General features: G+C 40.0%; 1 protein-coding gene across 1 annotated transcript in view; it reads right to left on the bottom strand.

Annotated features, from left to right (window-relative positions):
• Positions 1 to 18307, bottom strand: part of LOC104029101 (protein spinster homolog 3-like) — a 28867-nt gene extending 10560 nt beyond the window's left edge. Inside the window, exons 1-9 of the mRNA XM_075720124.1 lie at positions 18100 to 18307; positions 14271 to 14336; positions 13675 to 13811; positions 12994 to 13145; positions 12030 to 12096; positions 11050 to 11240; positions 8950 to 9102; positions 5610 to 5799; positions 119 to 184 (exon numbers count right to left, since the gene is read on the bottom strand). Coding sequence (XP_075576239.1) covers positions 119 to 184; positions 5610 to 5799; positions 8950 to 9102; positions 11050 to 11240; positions 12030 to 12096; positions 12994 to 13145; positions 13675 to 13811; positions 14271 to 14336; positions 18100 to 18307 — 1230 coding nt within the window. The remainder of the gene's footprint in view (positions 1 to 118; positions 185 to 5609; positions 5800 to 8949; positions 9103 to 11049; positions 11241 to 12029; positions 12097 to 12993; positions 13146 to 13674; positions 13812 to 14270; positions 14337 to 18099) is intronic.
• Between the last annotated feature and the right edge of the window lie 1654 nt (positions 18308 to 19961).

Raw genomic sequence — 19961 nt, 5'->3', positions numbered from 1 at the left:
TTCATCTCTTCTTAAAAGGCGGAGGTCCTTCTGGCCACCAAGACGCAAGCTTATAAACAATATTATGTTGAGAAAAGCTGAAAAATTCCAAATAAGGAAATAGTTTCACAGCACTTACCAACAGTATGTCTGTCACAACAGCCCAGTTTACAGATAAAAACACTTCTCCAAATGCAATAAAAATCTGCAAAAAAGAAGAAAGCAGTGACTATACACACTGCATTGACCTTCTTTATTGTGAAGATGGAGGCAGGCTCCATGCTTATCTATGTAAGAGTTGTCGTACATACCCATCTACTTATAAATTAAACATCTCTATCTATGCTTACAAACACTAACTTCATCTTAAAAGTGGGGAAAGGAACCAGGGAAGGTATGTGGGTTGCTTTGTGTCACAAATCCTCAGCAGAAGAGTGAAAATAGGAAACATATACCACCCTCCCAAATAAACTGTAATGAACTGCTGAGCCCAAGAAGAGGAAAGGAAGACTCCATGAAGAGAAATATTCAGCACAGGTTTAAAAAGTGCTCAAAGATCTTCCTTTGCTCACGTTTCCAAATCAAACCAGTAGAACACCTCTGTACCAGTGTAAGTACTCTTAAAGGCTCCTTCAGAGAGAGAACTTCCAAAATGAGAGGGACTCCAAGAGACAGGCAGCCTCAAAGCCTTGGTGCCCTGTGGGAATTCCCTAATTCATCACAGATGGAGACCCAGACATCAGGAAAAGGGGTAGGGCCCCCAACAGTTCTTACAGCTGTGGTCTTAGAAAAGATTAATCCTTTCAGCCAGCCCTGGACATAGATTTGAGCCGGCTGTACAGACTAATTGGTACTTGAGGAAAGCATTAAAGCTACACTATTAAGCTGTAGCAGTTCTAGAAAGCAGAATCTATTTAGTGACACAGGCCACAATGTCAGATGGCATCTAGGAAATAAAATCCATTGTAAGAACAGGTGCCAGCACCTTGTTCGGTAAGGCCTTGGTCAAGATGTTGTACCTGGTTGAGGTAAACGCAGTCCTAAGAAAGGCACAGTGGCAAACAATCAGGTGTTCTCAGACGGGTAGCTTACATTCTCCTAAGAAGAAACAGACCTATCTGTCTGTTCATATGATGCCCCCACCTCCTCTGTGTTTCTTGTCTGTACTGTTCACGTGTTTTCTTCTCCAAACCAGTCTGGAGAAAAGTTCTTTGAAGTACAGAGATATTTAGTATAAACCTTTATCCAGACATCTTTTACTTCAAAATGTTTTATATAGGTTTTCTAATTTGCAGCTGAATCTACTGCTCCACAAATAATTACTTTTCTTTAAGTTGTATAATAATTATCACCCATTTCACATATTCCTTGACTGTGTCTTGGCTCTTGGATTTATGCAGCCCACTATCAAAGTCTTTCCACTGATACAACCTTGGCAGACCTTGCCCTTGCAAGAGACAGAATGCAATCTTCTCCAATTCCATGACTGTTGCAATAATAGTCTATAGACTACAGAAACGATGCTGCATGCCAGTCCTAGGTGGAAAGCAAGTGACAGGCCTTTTATTAGAGAACTTTGGGCCAAACACAAAACGAAATGTGTTCGTTAACATGGGTTACAAATATTACACAGTTCAACTTTTTGCCAAGCCACCTGGCAATAAGGACTAACAACGTCAAATCTTGCAACCACCACAAAATATCAGCCCTTCATTGTCTTATTTCAAGCTAATACTCTCTGAACTCTCTTGGAAGATCCAAATTCATCAAGGACCTTCCTTTCTTTTTTCCCCCTGATTCCACACAGATAAACTTTAAACGTTCTATTGCTTAACTTAGAATTGCAGCCTATGAAGTGGTCAGAGCAGTACTCACAGAGGAATTACAGGCAAGTGCAGAAGTGCAGTTGAATCCTGCTATACAGCAGTAATGGCATGAATTTCTGTAAATTCTGTCAGTTGTGCCATAGCTAGCAAGAGATAGTGCAGGTTAAAGTGAAACAGGAAGGAGACAAAAAACAGATAGATTTATTTAAATCCTGGCTGATACTTCAGATATAACAAGATGCAAATACAACAGTTAGAGCAGAAGGTTCTGAAGACTTCCAAACTGTTCCTAGATACCATCAATGGAATAGTAACTATCTGCCTTTATACATCAAATGAGAGATTGGTCTATCTCCCTTAATAGGAATCTTGTGATTTTTAGCACTTTTAAAGTGTTGTTTCCAGTTTTCCTTTCTCTTCACACTTTTTCTCAGCAATTTAGTTTCTACAAGCCCCTAAGAACAAGAGTGTGTCATGCCTAGTGCAAGAAAAGCAAGTAAAAGTTATCTTTAGGAAATAAGTTATGCTCTCAACCCAGAGTTTGAAAGAATAGGAATTAATGAAAAATTATCCATGATAAGAAAATGTGATATTCAGTGGCTAAGGCCTCATACTCTGGAGAGTAATTATTTCATACAGAATTATGTTGACGTTAGAGACACAACTTTGTTAGCCCTTCTTTTCTTTGCTAAGGTCTTGTGTGGATTGCAGTTGTAGGGTCACCAGAAAAAAATTAACCCAGACAGTTTTGGAAGGTAATAAATAATTCTACAGATTGTATCAAGGTATTCTGTCTAAAACCAGTATAAATTTTATAGTGTCTCATGCAGAATAAATGCAATATGGTTGAATAGCTGGCATACTCAGCCATCCAACTGCAAAACAACTGCAATCAATAAAGAGGAGAGAGTTGTATGTTCTTGTCTTCTAAACAGGTGGAGATATCCTGGAAGTACTGTAGTTGGCAGGGAGAAGGGCTGAGCATGGCAGGAAAACAATAGAGCGATGCTCTATTTAAAGTATATCCTTCTGTTCCTACCATCTATCAATATTCCTCACACTGTCTCAATTCTTATTTTAAATTAATATAGAAAAGGTTTCCATTAAATTTGTGCAAAATTGTGTTTGTGGCATGCCCATTCTAATCTAAGTGTAAGAGTGACACCTAGAAAAGAGTAAAACATTGTATTTTATTGCTGTCACCTTCTTCAGGATCCCCAACTTTTTTAATAGACAACACTTAAAGCTGGTGTCCAAAGGATACTACCAGAATAATGTTCCAAATTTTAAGGGGATTTTGCTTTGTAGATGACTGTTTACATTCATACCTAGAGCTAATATGAAGAGAAATGGATTGTCATCAATGTCAGTGCCAAACACACATTCTGCTTTTAAACAGTCACATGCCTCAACAAAAAAGTAGAGAATCAGTGTGGCTGGACCATATGTGATCAACAATTTCTGTCTTTTCAGAAAGAACCACACCAGGCAGGTGTATCAGAGACAAGAGCTGCAGAATGCCTCCTTCAAAGGCAAGCTGCAGGTCAAGACTGCATCCTGATACAGCATTACCATCAAAGATAAGTCTGTTTAAATCTAAGTTACCACAACACCAAATATTGTCCAAGGTTCCCAGTCACAGTGTTCAGTCATGAGTTTCCAAAGCACCTGCTGCACTGCAGAAAGCACATGTCTTTTTCTTGTTTTGGAGACAGGAAGAGATTTAGACAGAGCTTTCTCTGAGATAACAAGGACAGGTAATTTTTCTCTGCCTTTTCAAAGGTAGTCTTTGAAATCAAGAACTGGGTGTCCAGAAAGAGGAGAGAAATCTCATGGCATTTCAGTCCATCTACCTCAACAGCACCCTGGAAGTCTTGCCATACTTCCATGTTAACTTGAGAATTCTTGTGCTTTGAACATTTCTTCCAGCTTTGGCCATAGCTGATTAAACCTGTCTTGTTCCCTTTCATTATCCACTCAAGACAGTGGAAAGCACCATACAGAAACTACTGTAATTGCACGCTGATGCACATATGCTTTTTAGCTTCGGTGGCTTCTGCACTGTGAAGCGATGGAGACAGGTTTGCTAACGTCAGTGTGCCTGAGTAGACAGTGACTAGAAAGCCAGTTTCCTGCTAGTGTCCTATGCAAATGGAAGATTTGTTTCAGTGGGATCTTCAAATTAGAATGCACCAGCTGGCACGCCACTCCAATTCTCACACCAGTATGACTAGTGTCAGATCTTGTTTAGAAAGCAAGGAGAGGCACCGCTGGTGCCAGAGAAGGCAATAGTTAAGCAGCTGCAGTGGTAAAAGTACTGGAAGAATCAGGTGCTTAGATTACATACAATTTATTAGCACTGAACATTGTTGACATTACATGTTGGAACACTGGAGTCAAGCACATCAAACAAAAGACAAAATGGCAAAGTCTCTGGTTAAAAGACCAACAGGTCTGGCCATGGGAAGAAACTTAAGGAACACGGTTATCCATATCCCGATTCAAAATTTCCTCCCAGATAACACACTGCTTGAAAACAGTATGCTGTTTGCAGGGAGCGAAACATTTTAAACAAATTTGGTTTTGTCAGTCCTAATAAAAGGTGTATTTTGGTAATTCAAAACCGGTATATTGATTCACTCATCTAACACAGACTGGCAAATGAAACTGTTGCTCTCCACCTTTAATGACAAAAAAAGAACTGAAGAACATACTCAGAGCGGGACTATGTGGGAACCTGAGAAGCAGAAAAAGAAAATGTCTACTTCTTTTGGTGCTCGGATCTCCACTCTTGAATCTAAAAATAATCTTCAATTTCACATTTTGCTTTGTGTACACACATTCAGAAATGCAAATCGATATTTTTCCTTTAGTGTAAAGGCGTTTTTCCACAGGAATACACATTCCTGAGGAGTCAAAAGGAAAACCTCTTTGAATAAGTGTTATTCTTAGAAGCAAAAAACTGCAAAAGTACCCTTTTGCAGAGAACTGTGGATTACTGTAATTAACTTTACTTGGATCCTCTTATTTATGTTAATCATGGTAATTGTGGCTATGGAGTCACAGGAAAAAAGCTTGGAGTCTTTCCCTAGCTGTTACCAGATTATAGTTAAAATAAGGTTTACATTCAATTCCTTCTCACAGGGATTTTTTTGAACTATTCATCATTCCCAGTAAGCTTCTGTTTTTCCCTTTACTGAGAACAGAATTTAAGTGATTTATACTTCAGTTTGCATTGCCAAAAGCTTGACTTTGAAGATCAGCTAGTGATTTGGGGCTTTGAAGGTGATGGCTAAATTATTCTTAGCAAGAATTTTGGGTACTGTACAGTCACAGGTACACCAATCTTTAAGTATTCGGAGAGTAAAAATAAGTAAGAATACTAAATTAGTCACATAGCATTATAAATTAACGCAAGATTGAGACTTCCTTTAACTACATTTTTGGATAAGGAACACTAGCTTCATGCAGCTAACTACATAGGCTTACTATTCTCTTCTTTAGTGTGGGCAGAGTCTGTGGGTCCTGAGACCCAATTTATAATGCTCTGACTGCCTGCCCTTTTTACTGCACCAAGGCACAACGCAGCTTTCACAGGACAGACTGCAGCTGCGGGCAGGATTAGAGCAACATACACAGTGCTTAGCTGGCAGGCCACCTTGTCACAAGTCATTGAAACTTCTAAATGGTCTAGCAGATTGCAGAGAATTCTGCAAAAGCCACCCCTTGCCTCCTTCTCCTCCTTCCCTTTCTCCCCAGGACCCCAGAAGACATTTTGCTAATGATAGACAGATTGGCACTTACAAAAGTGGAAAGGATGTTCGTCTGGGCCACCATCAGAGCTATGTAGAGGCACGGAGCAGAAATGAACATGCTTGTGGCACAGATCAGAGGATCAGCTTTATTGTTTATTTTCCTTAATCTTCTTGCAGCTTCTGCCCCAGCAATGACACCCAAGATTCCTGTCCCAATGGTGATGCCTCCAAATATTAGGCTGGTGACAAAGCAAAGGATTCAGTTGAGCATAGTAAGACCATACTGTGGAAAAAAACCTGGTGTTAGCTTATACCTTTAGTTTCAGAGGAATCTTTAATGGGGAACTTGAATTTTATTCTGCTTGATCTAACCGTCCCACTCCTTCTAAATGGATTTAATCCCAAGCCTCAACTGAAGCTATGCCTCTGCAACTGAGGCTCTATCCTGTGGAGCAGATATTTTCCCATTTACAGAGCAGGTGTTATGCACCCAGGCTCAAGGAGGACTCTTCTCAGTATGACCTGGCTTGGACATGCAGTGATTTAGAGGAGACACAGTCATCTTGGTTACCCTGTGAACCAATCTGCTCAGTCATCCCTAAAACACAGATGGAATAACTCTGTATCACAATCTGCTGTCTTGGAAGAGATCCTATCACGTGGAATTATATACATTTAAATTATAACCTTCTAGTTAGCACAGCTGAGATGAGTCACTTCTCTGACTATATGAAACATCTACCACTTCCCAAAAGAGTTCAAAGAATACTGAATAGCTAACTAGTGGGAGGTCCATATAGTATTTTCTGAATGCAGAATTTCAAATGCCACTCAGCTTTGTGTGTCTGCAAATGCAAATGCGTTCTCCAGGAATGACAAGTTCATGTTTTAAAAGTATGTATTTGAATAGCTTAGAAGATTCATCTTCCAAAGGGACTTCCATTTATGCTTTTCTCTCTGTCCCAAATGAGACCTAATGACAAAGCAAGTCTCTTGCAACAAGACCAGTGGTGCCACTGATTGTTTAATGCATCATAATTCTCCTGAGGCAAATGGGGACAGGAACACTGTGTTCTGAGCACAAGTGCTTCTAAATATTTCAGAGTGCTACATGGTAAATTCTGTACATTTTCCCAAGTTTTCTCTGACTGCAAAGCAAAGTAACCAGCTAGGATATGATCTATTCCTTTAAACTACTGTGCATCTACTTTTTAATTTCTTTCTGGCTGATTAGCAAGAACTCAATAATTCTACAAGGAAAAAAAAAAAGAAAGTATTGCTATACAAGAGAACAAACTTCAAGCATATTTGTACTGTCCCTGTAAGTTCTTCAGAATTCTGATCCATCACTCACTATAGCTTGATAGTGACAATCTATATTGTATGTATATAGGCAGAATAACTGTCTCAGAGACTTGTCCGGGAGAGGCAATTTCAAGGTGATGTTAGTTGGAAGCATTCATGGAATTGTGTTTAGAAGATTCATGTGTTGTAAAGAGCAGCTGAAATAAACCTGCAGCTGGAAGAAAAGGGAACAGCCAAAACTAAATCCAAGCACAGTTCAATTGACAGGGAGTAGGAAAGTACGGAAGCCTAGTCCTGGGAAAGACTCCTATGGGATCTTTTAGAGTCTGAGAATGCTCACTTATCTGTCTGATCTGTTCGAAAGTGTCGGCACAAAGACCTAAATAAAAACTTCATACTGCCTATTTATCCACCTTGAAAGGACTGAGACCTGAGTCAGCTGTTGTGCCATTTGAATTTGTGTTTCCAGGGACTCTAAGTGACACAGCCCTGATCCTTAAACAAAGCCTGCAACTGCTGAACAGCCAGAAGGGAAAACGTCCTTAAGGTATCCCTGGGCAGGTCTGGGAATGTGCAGCTCAGTTCTTCCAGCACTATCAGCTACAGGTCTGACATAGTTGTTTATATTATGTTTCTTTACATCCCCCTGGAATAACAGTCTAAAACCAGCCTTATGCTGCTTCTGGCACTAGCTTATGCCAAGGTTATTTTTAAAGCATTCTGTAAGAAGCAGTACATGAGGCTAAACTATCAGGTGCTCCATTTTACTTCCCTGAAGACCGTGTCTGCTCTAGCAACACTACTGTGGAATAATAATTCAGAAGGTGGATTAGAAAACAAAACATAGGCTAACACCTTCAGCTTAATAAAAGAAGTATTTAAACTGTATCTGTTAACAGATACAGCTGAACAGTTTAAGCTGTTCGGCTTCCCTTCTGCGCCTACCCTGAGCCAGACTCCTGAGTTCACTCCCTTCCTCAGCATTATTTGCCATTAAGTAATGGTGGTATCCATGGAGGGACAATTGCATTGAAGTACTTGTGGATGACTGTTCAATCCACCAGGTTACACTACAACTTGGAAACGACTTTTGAGTTGACTCAATTATGCCATTGCAGAAAAGCAAAAGAGCCCCATTACCAGAGGACACACTCAAGGCATGATTCCTGCTTTTCCCTTTAATTGTTTTTATCTGGAAAGACAATGTAGTAAGCAGTTAGTTCTTAGGAATCCATCATGAAGGCAGAGACTGAAAACAGATCTGGGATACCTCCAGAAGAAAGGTACACTTGTACGGAGGCCACTGGTAGGGAGTCAGTACACAGAAGAGAAGTGTCCCAGTGCTCACTGTTATCAAGGGCAGCCAAGAAGACTCAAGAGGAACACCGAATACATTTTTCTATTCTGGATAACACATTGTAAGGAAAAAAATTCTCTTCCAGGCTGGTGAAAAGTGATCTCCAAAAAATTGTATTACGATTACTTCAAAGTCCTCTCCTGTTGTAAATTCCCCTTGCCTATCCAACATTCAATACTTATTCACGAATCTTTATTGGTCTGGACAGCGTCTGTAAGCAGAGCTCTCCTGGCAGTTACTCACAAGACTGAATTATCCTGTTTGGAGGTAATGATATGACACTAGATCAAATTCATCAATGACCTGGCCAACATGGCAGGAGTTTTAAAACCAGACTAATGAGAAGATAACAGGAAAGTTACCAAAACACAGGATCTAAACATGCTTAAATGGGTATTTAAGTAGCTTGGGGTGCACAGTCGATTGTCAACTGAAGTATCCTTGCTAAAACTGCTCCTTTTTTCCTGCAAGTGTTCCTGTTACTGCTTCTTTCTGCCTTACTTAAATAGGGCTGGCAGCATCTTTCCAGTTAACGGAGTGATTATAAACAAACAAACAAATGGGAGTGTCTCAGCATACCTGGAAGCAATTAAGTCTAACATTCACACCCAATTGTCTTCACAAGAAGTGTTCACAGTCACACCCTACCTTCTGCCTTTGGAAACAACCTGTGATTTAGCACTGTGCAGTGTTTCTAAGTATGTTTCCACAGTCATGCACACCTCACCTGTTAGATGAATTGCATGGTTCTTGGAGGCATGGTGATACAATGCCCTGGATAACCTGAGCCCTGTAAAGAAACAGAGGTACCCACATTCCCAGGGCTCCAGTAACGAAGGCCATGGCAGTCAGACCCAGCGAGGACCAGACAAAACTCCCACTGAAAGTCAAAAGAAAGAAATGAGAGATATTAGAAAGAATGGGGTGTGAGGAAAAAGGGAAAGCCTACCTGCAATACCCAGGATTTCAAGCAATAACAAAACCATTCAGTCATAATCAAAATGCACTCCCTTAAAGATATGAACTTTGATGAGGCATTATCTATGAACTTCAACAGTAAAGTACTAATTAGAGTGAAGAGTATGACCTACTGATTTCATGTTAAATCCCAGTCCTGGTCTCTTGCAGATTTCATTGCCAACTTTTGCTAAAACAGTTGCTGTGAAATTTTTGATAGCAGAACTACAACAACAGAGAGTGGGCAAGAATTTGATGGCTTAGTAGCTAAATGAAAGTGTTCTATGTGCAAGTATAAAAGCCTCAGGATGGTTTTAAGTCATTTGTGTAACCAGTATAAATGAGAGTAACATCTGGATCTTCCAAACTGTTAAGATGCAGCAGCTGAAGTACTCCTCAACTCTACCTGAGTAAGTAAAAATAGGCTTTCAGTCTGCACAGTGAGTTTTCAGACAAAAGGAGAAGCACTTTTTAAAAACTGTCCAAATCTTGTCTTCTTCATGCCCTGTTCTAGGAGAAAATTAACTTTTTACTGGTCTCTTTCTAGTTAATAGTTTAGGAGAAAGCCCCCTTTGAGGTCAATAGGGAGGTATGAAATCTTAAGACTAAATAAAATTGCTGCAAATGAGCTGGTGACCACCAGACTAGAGGATTTGTTAAGGTATGAACCTAATTCTTCATCTTCTAAAGATAAAGTGCTCTTGGACTTGATTAAAAGTGGAACCACCTGTTTTTTGGCAGTAAGTCCTTACGCTTTGGAAATCAATTGCTGAAGGAAAAGAAAATTAAAATCTATTTTTACAACATTGCTGGAGGTTGTAAGGAACATCTTTGGAGGAAAGCAACTTTGACAAAAGTCTAGTTGTTGAAATGTCAAAAAGGTTCATTTCTGATTCAGGAAAGTTCATTTTTTTATTCACTTCAGCCTGTACTTCCTACAAATTGTGATCCAACAAACTGGATCTCTAAGGTACTTGCTGTTCTGGATGCAAACAGGATGCAAATCTAACTGTCGATTAGAAAACGCTGGATCCTCTAGAAGCAGCACACTCTGAAGACAGACGAGGTCCCAGGAAAGCAAGTCTAAACTCAAAGCACTTGGCGGGGCCCGGGGAAGCAGCCGGCAGGCGCCGGCAGCGCGGAGCCGGCTCTGGCGCAGGTGCACAGCGGCACCTGCTGTCGGCAGCCCGCGCCCGGCTCTTCCTCCCCGCCCCGGCAAGGGCTGTCACGGGCTGCAGGCGGACGGGAGCGAGGAACCGGCTGCAATCAGGACTCTGCTTCGTCCTGCAGGTCAGCTGGTCTTGACTTTAATTTTTGTGTGGCTAAAAGGAAAAAGTCATCTGCCAGCCACAGGTTAGCTGGTCAAAACACACGTACAACAACTTTATACACCATATTGGGGTCCTACAGACTCTGACCTCTTGTATCAGAGGCACAGTGGGCTTACAAATACCATATAAAGACTGCCTGAGACTTGCTGATCCAACCTTCCTCAGGCACTAAGCATTACAGATAAAGTGACACCTGCAAAATATGCACTTTTACCAATTCAGCTTACCCTACATGTTAAAGCAAGAGGGAAGGGGAAACTTAGAAAGCAGAGTTGCATTTAAATAGGAGCACACTGCCATCATAACTTTGCCTCCTTCCCCCTCCTCAAAATGGGAGGATAGCAGAAACAAAGAAATTTTTGATCTCTTGTGTAGCATTCCTGTAAAAGAGTGGAAGAAAGATTTTTATTAATGCTGTTTCTATCATCTTGCATACAGCATGCAATACAAAGGAGCTGAGTGGGATTTGATGGCCATATTTCTAATCATGGAATAGTCGTTCCTCAATTCAGGGAACTTCTGTTGCTAAAATCACTTACTTCTTGGCAAGTGATATGACATCTCGACACCAAGTAGTCCTGGCAGTTCTCTGTACACCTGGTTTCTCAGCTGCTACTCGTATTGTGCCGAAGATGCTCAGTGCTCTGTGTGCTGCTGTCCTTCTCTGGGTCCTGTGAGGGACCAGTAGAATCAGAAGAACCAGTGCTAGGCCTCCCATGCAAGGAGTTACCTGTAGACAGAAGGCTGGTTAGATCAAGGATACCTTTTGTCTTACAGTGAAAACTGCACAGCAATTCAAATTCAGTGTTAGAATTACATATCAGAGAATTGCAGATATGTTCAGAAATAGATGTGACTTGCTGTTTGTAGGTCATATTTGTAAAGAAGATGACTGACTTTGGTGATTTATGGTGACTTTGGAGGAAAGATAATAGATCCTCCCTCCCCATCATATAAGGCTTCATTGTGCTCTTCCCGCCGCATCAGGCCCCTTCCCCCATTTGCTCTGTCTCTGTCTTCCAAAGCACTAGGTGTTCAGTATGGAGAGACATCATGATGTTGTGACCAGAACAGAAGAGGTTTTTTTTCTTGAAACCCTCAAATAATAGAAGTTGTTCCCAACAGCATTTCAGAAAACAATCTCTCTGTATTTTCCTGAAGAATTATACTGGTGCTATCAGTATAACAATCATTTTATCTTCAGTTTCCTCTGTTTGAGGTCTTGGTGCACTGACAACTGTTCAAAGTTCTGCAGGTAGGAGGAACATCAGCACCTGCCCTGGCCACTGTACAATTTCACCTATGCCTGCTTTCATTCTGCAAGAGCTAGGCATAAATCTTCCACTTGTCCTGCCTGAAGAGTTCTCTTAAACACCAAGTTCATGACCAGTCAAACAGTAGAAAGTCCTTCCGCTGCTCACCTCTTTTAACACAATGAACACAAGTAATCCAAACCCCAGTGATGGTTCTGATTTTACAGCAAATGGCTCGGCCCCATGACTGAAAGTGAGTAACTCACCCTGAATGCCCAGTGCCAGTCACCTGTGACACGTGTCATGCTGGCTGCTAGGACATAACCAAGACCACTGTGAGCAACAGAAAGAAATAATCAGTAGGCACCAATGAATTCTTGCTGGCTGAAATGACATGTCTTGCCAGCTAAGGAGAGCACAGAGAAGTATTCTGTCATAGTTTTCAAAATGGATAAACAGCAACAACCCTCATGGTCTATGCTAGTCTACTTGCCAGCCAGTATTAAACAGAGAGTCTAACCTCCTCAGAGCAGACTTGAGATGGTGGCAATAATGTCCCAGATTCCCCTGGGAATACATATTCTGTAGAATGACACTGCAAACCCAGATCAGACAGCCCATAAAGCAGTTTATTATTTATTCTTTTCTGCGCTAGCCATGTAAATTAAGCCCTCCAGCAATTCCTTCAGTTTTTTTAATCTGCCTTCTGGATTCAGCCTTGGCTGATTGCTCTAATAAAGAGTATGCCTCTGAACCACTTAAGAAGCCCTTCTCCACCTCTTCTTCAGACAAAATGTCAATTTAACTGAAAGAGGAGAGGGAAGTGCCAATTCTTCCTTGGGAGACATTTAATGGAGGGTTCTTGAAAAATTTGTCAAGTAAACAAATATCTGAAAGCTTTTGTCTTCCAAAACCCAGAAATAAATTACCTACCCCCCATGCACATATTTCTTTTAGAATTGGTTAAATATCTTATTCAAAGCCTACCAGTTTTCAGAGTTTAGATTCTCCTTAAAAATGTTGGGGGGAAAAGCAATTTTTCTTCAAGGTAAATACAGAAATAAGCCTAACCAGCTCTACTTAAACCTGCTAAGCAAGTGACAAATGGTTTTGCAAAGGCCAATGCAGATATACATCAAAATATGTCTAATCAAGGCTCAGGGTATATTGAACTGCAGGCGTGGTCAGACAATTTCAAAAGGCGGGTCAATTACTAGCAAGAAAACCAACCTTCCCACTGGAATGAAGATATAGAAGATAGATAACATTGTGGTCCTTTTTCCTTCCTCAAACAGGTCTGCAATGATGGTGGGTGCTATTGTGGAATAACTGGCCGTGCCAATGCCAACTAGTCCTCGTGAAAGAAAGAATATCCAGCAATACTGCAGGCAAAAAACATATTATAGTCCAAAAAAGCCCATGCAAGAAAGCAAGCTTACTATTAAAGAGGTGCATTTCAGTGGATCAAAAGTACCAGAGGAAATAAGAATTCAACTGCCTTTTGCATATGTCTGTATTCCCTCCACTCACACCTGCTTCCCTCGCATCCCACTGCTGTTCTTTTTACTTTCTGCACAGTAGTGACTTCTTAGAGTGACACCGAGGGGGAATTACAGGATAGGGTCGATAGACCACAAGCTTGCCAAACAAGCTCCTACACTGTAAGGTCATAATCAACAAGCACTTGGGACAAAAATATGATCCTATCAATTGCAACAGTAATATGTGGTTTCTCCATTGCCTAGACACCACCATCCCATAAAGCATTCCTGCACAAAGTCCATTTAAACCAGGCTTGGGGAGTGAGTGCTCACTGATATCTTTTCCAAATGTGATAAGAGAAGGACTCTATCAACTCCTGCAAGATGTATACAGATTATTTTCATAGTACCCTCTAAAAAAGCAACATACCAAGTCACTGATGAATGAACTGCCTAATGTTACACCAGACCAGAAGAAAATACCAGCTCCAAGGATGATTTTCCTATTGTACCGGTCACCGAGGTATCCAAAGATGGGGGCAGCCAGCATGTAACACAAGATGAAGACTAGAAATTCAAGATGGAGCAAAGACAATATTGGCCAAATTATTTTTATCGTACATACTCCTCACCCTTCAGACAAACTCAGGTTATTTTTTAGGGCAGAGGTTACAGGCAGGCTGAGTTCATAGAACTAGTAAGTAGACTGATATTTACAAAAAGATAAAAGCAGATTCAAAAAAACCTATACAAAAATAAAACGTGCGAATTGCTCAAGTTCTGCATTTCTCAGGAAAATCCTTCATCTTTTGTGATTCACATACTGTGGCATTTTTGAAGGACTCCAGTCTCCCCTGAACCAAAGACTTTCAGTTTTGCATTATAGTCGGCCTGCCCACAAGTGGAAGTGAGCAATACCACACATGAGTAGGAAGTAGAAGAAATAAGTAACTAGACTGTGTTTTAGGAACAGACCACATACATGCAAGGCCAAGTAAGCTACGTGAACTTAAGAGATTTTATTACCTGTTTGCAGTAGACCTGAATCCCCATCGCTAAGCTTGAAGTATTTCTGTATATCTAACAGGATCCCTGCAAGAGAGTCAAACACTGAATGACAGCAAAGTACCCTGCTCATTCCTTGTAATTCTATTCATTTGCCAACTCAAAGATTTATTTCAAGAACAGGGCTTGCAAGAACTGCAGCACATTTAGCTTCCTAGTTTACATGTAAACCATTACTCTGCTGCAAGCACAGATACACAGAGAATTAAAAATTCTTATCACTAGATAAAATTCATGATCTTCCACTACACAGGTCTTATGAGAGTCAGTTTACCTGGTATTTCAACCACAAGTGTTCTGTTTCTTTTGCACCGTTAGTATGTAAGCATATAAACAGTTTACAGTTCAAAGTTTAATGGACACAATGTGGAACAAAACAGTGGCAAAGTTTTGCAGCCAGGAGATTGCTATTTTCATACAGCTAATCCTAAAATTTTCTTAAAGACCTTAAAATGTTAAGATGAGTTGAAATTCCTTCTGTTAAGAATAACTGTTAATATTTTCAGTATATACAGTATTCACATTAGTGCATGTTGGATTTTTCAGGATGCAAATGACTACAGTCTTCATTAGCCAATGGCGGCTAAATCAGCCCATAGCCAGGGAAAGACTACTGTAATTCAGATCATGGTTCTGATTGTGTAATTCTGTTCATATTTCCATGACAATTTTGCAGAGATCAGATGAGATACAGATAACTCTGGATTTAGAAATTAACATTTTTAGTGGTGACAACGGTAGACAAACTTCACCGGAAGTGATCATTTCTATTTGTGATAAACAGCTGATAGAAAATCCATCTCAATTTCTAACCATTCAAGAGCTGTGGAAAAAGGTTGGAAGAGTTGTCAGAAAGTGTGGAAGAAAGTCACACAAGCAACAAACTGAGGGAAGATCCATGGATCTGGCACCTCATGGATGCATGAATACTGTCGAGACCAAATGTCATTTTCATTTCTACATCATGCCAAGGCTGCAGATCTCACCTATCTTGCATTTCTGCATTATATTGCTGAAAAAAAAGATTTAAAATAGCAGAACATACTGCTTTGAATAAGCATACCTTTACCCCGACATTGAAAGATATCAATTAAAAAAGAAATTTCTTCTCATGCAGCTTTAGTTTTGCCAAAATAGTCAAAATCAAAATATTATTAAGAGGATGAAGCCACCACTTAAGAAAACAATTTCTGTGTAAATTGTCTCCTATGTTCACAGAAGCTGATCTGCTACAGAATGGAGCTCAGGGTGAGGTTAGCAAGAGGCATCTATTCTGCTCCTACCGTGTATTTTACATGTTATGCCATATACCATGCTGCTGCAGCCACTTAAAAGCATTCTTGAGCCAGCTAGTTTAAAGCTAAATCCATGCTCTCCCGCAGTCCCTGTGGCTGCAGCATGATCGGTCTCCTCACTATTTACTGACATGACTTGGTCAGTGTAGATCAAGGTCTAGCTGAACAGCAGCACCGGAGGCATTATAGCTGTTTCTCAATGATTCTTGAACATACTTCGCATTTACGGTTTTCCTAATGGTCTCAGAAGTTTAAGCCAGTGACTTCATTCAAACATTTTCCATCATTAGAACAGGACAATCAATTGTATCTATTCTTTCTGGAAGCCAATTATCAACACACAGAAGTACTGTATTACAGGAATTTCAGTTTTGGATTAATAGAGCATTTAGAACAAATCACAGCTAACACAAGACTTGAACTGAACCACAAGTTCATCTCAAACTAACTTTCACACTGAGCACCATTAAAATGTTATCCCCTACATAACTGAAATAACTGGCCTGACCACTTATTGGCAGATTACAAAGCATTGATCTGAACAGCTTGGGACAGGATAACAGATTGGAAGTGAAAAAGTCTGCGTGATCACCATTTTTAACAAACTGAAGACTCAATTCCAGCAGACAACTAAGTGGAAGAGCTTGTTTTCTGCATGAAGACTGATGCAAACTCCATCAAAGCCTGTGAGCAAAACTGCCCGGAAACCACAAATTTGTAACTGCCACCACTTACTTTCAAACAAGTATTCAAGCCTCTCCTTCTTCACTGTCCTGTTAACTTATTTCTAACAATATTTTCATACATATGGACAGCCAAACTGAAAAGTACTGAGGCAAGAATTCCGCAATGCAGCTGAATTCTCGCAGATTAACAGTATATTGCTGTGGTATAAACTGCAGTTTACAGATTTCCCCCATGGCCCAAGAGGTCACAGAGTTAACTGAAAAGTGTTTTAGTTATATATTGTAATTAAAGTAGATGTTTGATATTTCAAAGGCCTGGACACTATCCCCACCTCTGCTCTTGAATTCCTACATGTCCCTGAAGGCACCTCACTCACAAGAAACTGAGCACGTTAACGAGTTGGCAAGATTTACTTCACAGGCCTTCTTGAAAATTTTAAGCTCTTAGCATGTACAGGAGCCAAAGAATAGTTCAAAGCCTGGAATGAGCCAAATGACTACTTGCACTTAATACTTCCAAGTGCATACCCTCCTAGCACCCCAGTTCTTGCTTGAAGATATTTTCATCCTCTCCTGTCCCCTGCCCTTCTCCAGGGAAAGTTACTTGACAATAGAACACATACATTGAAGTTTTTCACTAACAGTCTTGCAGTATCATTCAGCATGCACTCCTACTTGTTTCCTTCCCTCTTATATGTGTGGTTAAGAAGTATTCAAAAGAAAAAAGCTTCAACTCCTAAACCCACTAGCCTCTCAATTTTTAAAGATACTGACTGAATGCCTTATATTTCTGAATGGTGTAAGTAGTACAAAAAATTAGTTTGTGTGCTGTCACTAGATGTTAATTCCAAATTTAATATTCCATCCTTTGGGTTTTTTCAAGGTTTTAAAACATTTACAATTTCCAGGCCACTCAGAAGTAAAATATAGCAAGCTCACAACAAGTGTTTCCTCCTAATTTAGAAATCAGATCCCTGGAAGCATGGTAGATGCTTAGGAGTGATGCTAAACAGAAGAATTTACACAAACCACAGTTTACATGGGAGGAAAAAACAGATTTCCCACCAGTTTACCAGAAGCAAGGCTTTGCTGTTCATGGCTAGGTAAAAAAAAAAAAAAAAATAAAAAAATTAAATTTAAAAATTCACATTTTGGAAGAAGGATATTTTTTATCAAAAAACAAGTTATAAATTCAGTAGGTGATGCTTGAGGAAGTGGGTCTCCGTTCTCTTTACACAATCATGTTACACTCTTCATTGCAGAAATCACACAATTTCCAGCAGATCACAAGGAAGTTAAGCCTCCCCTAAACAAACTTGCACAAAGATAACATAATTTTTGTACTTTTAATGGGGGGAATGGCATCACTATTCTTCAGATAAAGGAATGCCATATCTAATCTACTAGATCCAAAGAAGGCCTGGTAAACTGCTGTGTACAATAAAGGGAAGCTTCTTAGTCAAATCTCTGTAGAATCCAGACATAAAAATAGACTAGATGCTCTGTATGCTAAAGTCTGTTTACAAAAGACTTAGATTTAAAAATATTAATCTTAAGTATTTAACAGATGTGATTTTTATGAGCATTCTACTAACCATTAATAACTAATACATTATTTATTGGTCTTTCAGGATTTGGAATTGGAAGTTTTACTAAGAGTGTGACTAACAGGCTAAAGCAGGTAAGTGAGACAGATTAAAAAGTCATAAAGCACATCCTTACTTTAGAAAACATTTGTAACTACAGAGTAAGTAGAGCTATTGAGAACTTAAATTTCTGTTTCCTTAGAAGGAGAAAATAGGCTCTCACCTGGTACAATGAACCAATCCATGAAATTTATTAAATTCGCATAGCACAGCACAGCAGCTATCAGGTAATCTCTCTTTGCTGGACCACTGCTTGACACAGGCATGAATAGATCTTGTCTCACATGAGCTGCAGTAGCTCCATAATTCTGCTCCTCAAGAGGCAGCTCAGACTGCAAGCCTGTGTTTTCATGTGCACCAGGGTTTTGCATGTTTCCCAGTGCAGAAAGTCACCATAGATTATGAAGTGTTTCCTTAGAGGACCAAGCTACAAGTCAATTTTGTGTTCAGGCTATGAGGAACTTCAATCACTACGGTCATTTCCGGCAATGAAGCCCGGCCACTAAAAACTGAAATTAAATGTTCCTTGCAGTGGGGAGAACAAAGGAAGAAGCTGCAGTCTTGTGTTTTTGCAAAAACAAAAGTGCTGAAGTGCTATACCTTGAAGACAAGCAAAAGTAAATGTAAACAAAAGCAAAATAATCCATTGTGCATCCAAGAAATAAAAGTGCACAACTTCTCAATGATCTCAAGAAATTGCATATGCAAAATAAATAATAATCTTCGCTAAGGTCTCAGTGAGTTGCCAGAGCTAAAAATAGCCTTTCTAGAGAAGAGAGGGAAAGAAAAAAAAAAGAGAAGCTTGTTTGCTAGACCAGGTACCTATCTTTGACTCGAGCCCTCCTTTACCACAGACTTCTTGTGCAACTCTGGACAAGTCATCTGCTTTCTCTGCACCTCAGATCTTTATTCCTGCCACACACATTCCCCCTCTCCCCCCGCCTTTAAAATAGGGCTACCTAGCCTTGTCCCTGCCACCTGACCAGTCACTTCTCTCTGTTACAGCCCATCTGCTTTGCACTGGCCAGATCTACCCCCAGAACAAAATCCTTTCCAATAGGGTCCTGAGTTTTTAGGTCAAATCAGCAATTTAAGCAGAAGACTCTTACTCCAGACTACTTGCTGGTTTGGGTTTTTTTTAGGGGGGGATACCAACCAACCAACCAAAAAAAAACCAACCCCAAAATAACCCAGAATGCTACAGTAAGCAAAGAAAGGGAGATGGGAACAAAACCACCCTTCTTCACCCCTGCTGGAACTGTGCATATTCCACAGTTCTGAATTGTGCAATGGGATTTCTTCCCCTTTCTCCCCCAAAAACGGGTCTGAAAGGGGAAGAAAGGAGGACACAGGAAGGCGTTCTTGTTCTTTCAGGATGTGTAGCTACCTTTCTTCCCTGTCTTTCTTCTGGCCACTCAGATTTGAAAAAGTATTCTTATTTAATTCTTCCAGCATCAGTTTTCCTATAATATGCATTATTTTTTAGACACATAACTAGTCACATGTCTTTTGAACCATTTTGTGGATTACCAGCTTCAGAAGGCAATTTATTTTTTGCACGCCGTTAAGAAAGCTTAAAGTGAAAATTAACAGTAAAGTGTAAGAGTTTGAGTGAGGCAGCTATTGGAATAAGTACTTATTACAGTTAATGACTCATGCATGAAGACAGGAGTCTATTTTTTTTTTTAAGAACTGTGTGTTTCACACTTCAGACTAAACTGAAAAACAAAATAGCACCTAGTATTCTTGGCCATTTTGTAAAATCTGGACTCCTTTACTTTTGCATGCTCAACACTGTAGTATTTCATTCTGTCTTCATTTAGTGAAGATATAGTTCTTCATGAACCAGAAGGCATGTTTAATTTAATCATGGGTAAGTCTATATTAATTTTATTTCAAGAGGGGTCTTTTTTTTGGTGACATCTTAGCTCTCAACTTTCTAAGGGAGGATTTAGATATAGATTATGGGCATCTCTCCCCAGTCCTGCTCAAGGGAGCTCCACATAAGTCAGCTTGTGTCTGAAA

Source organism: Pelecanus crispus, chromosome 12 (assembly GCF_030463565.1).
Source record: "Pelecanus crispus isolate bPelCri1 chromosome 12, bPelCri1.pri, whole genome shotgun sequence".
In the NCBI taxonomy this organism is placed as follows: Eukaryota; Metazoa; Chordata; class Aves; order Pelecaniformes; family Pelecanidae; genus Pelecanus; species Pelecanus crispus.
Note: the sequence above shows the minus strand (reverse complement) of the source record. Positions and strands in the feature narration are given on the sequence as shown.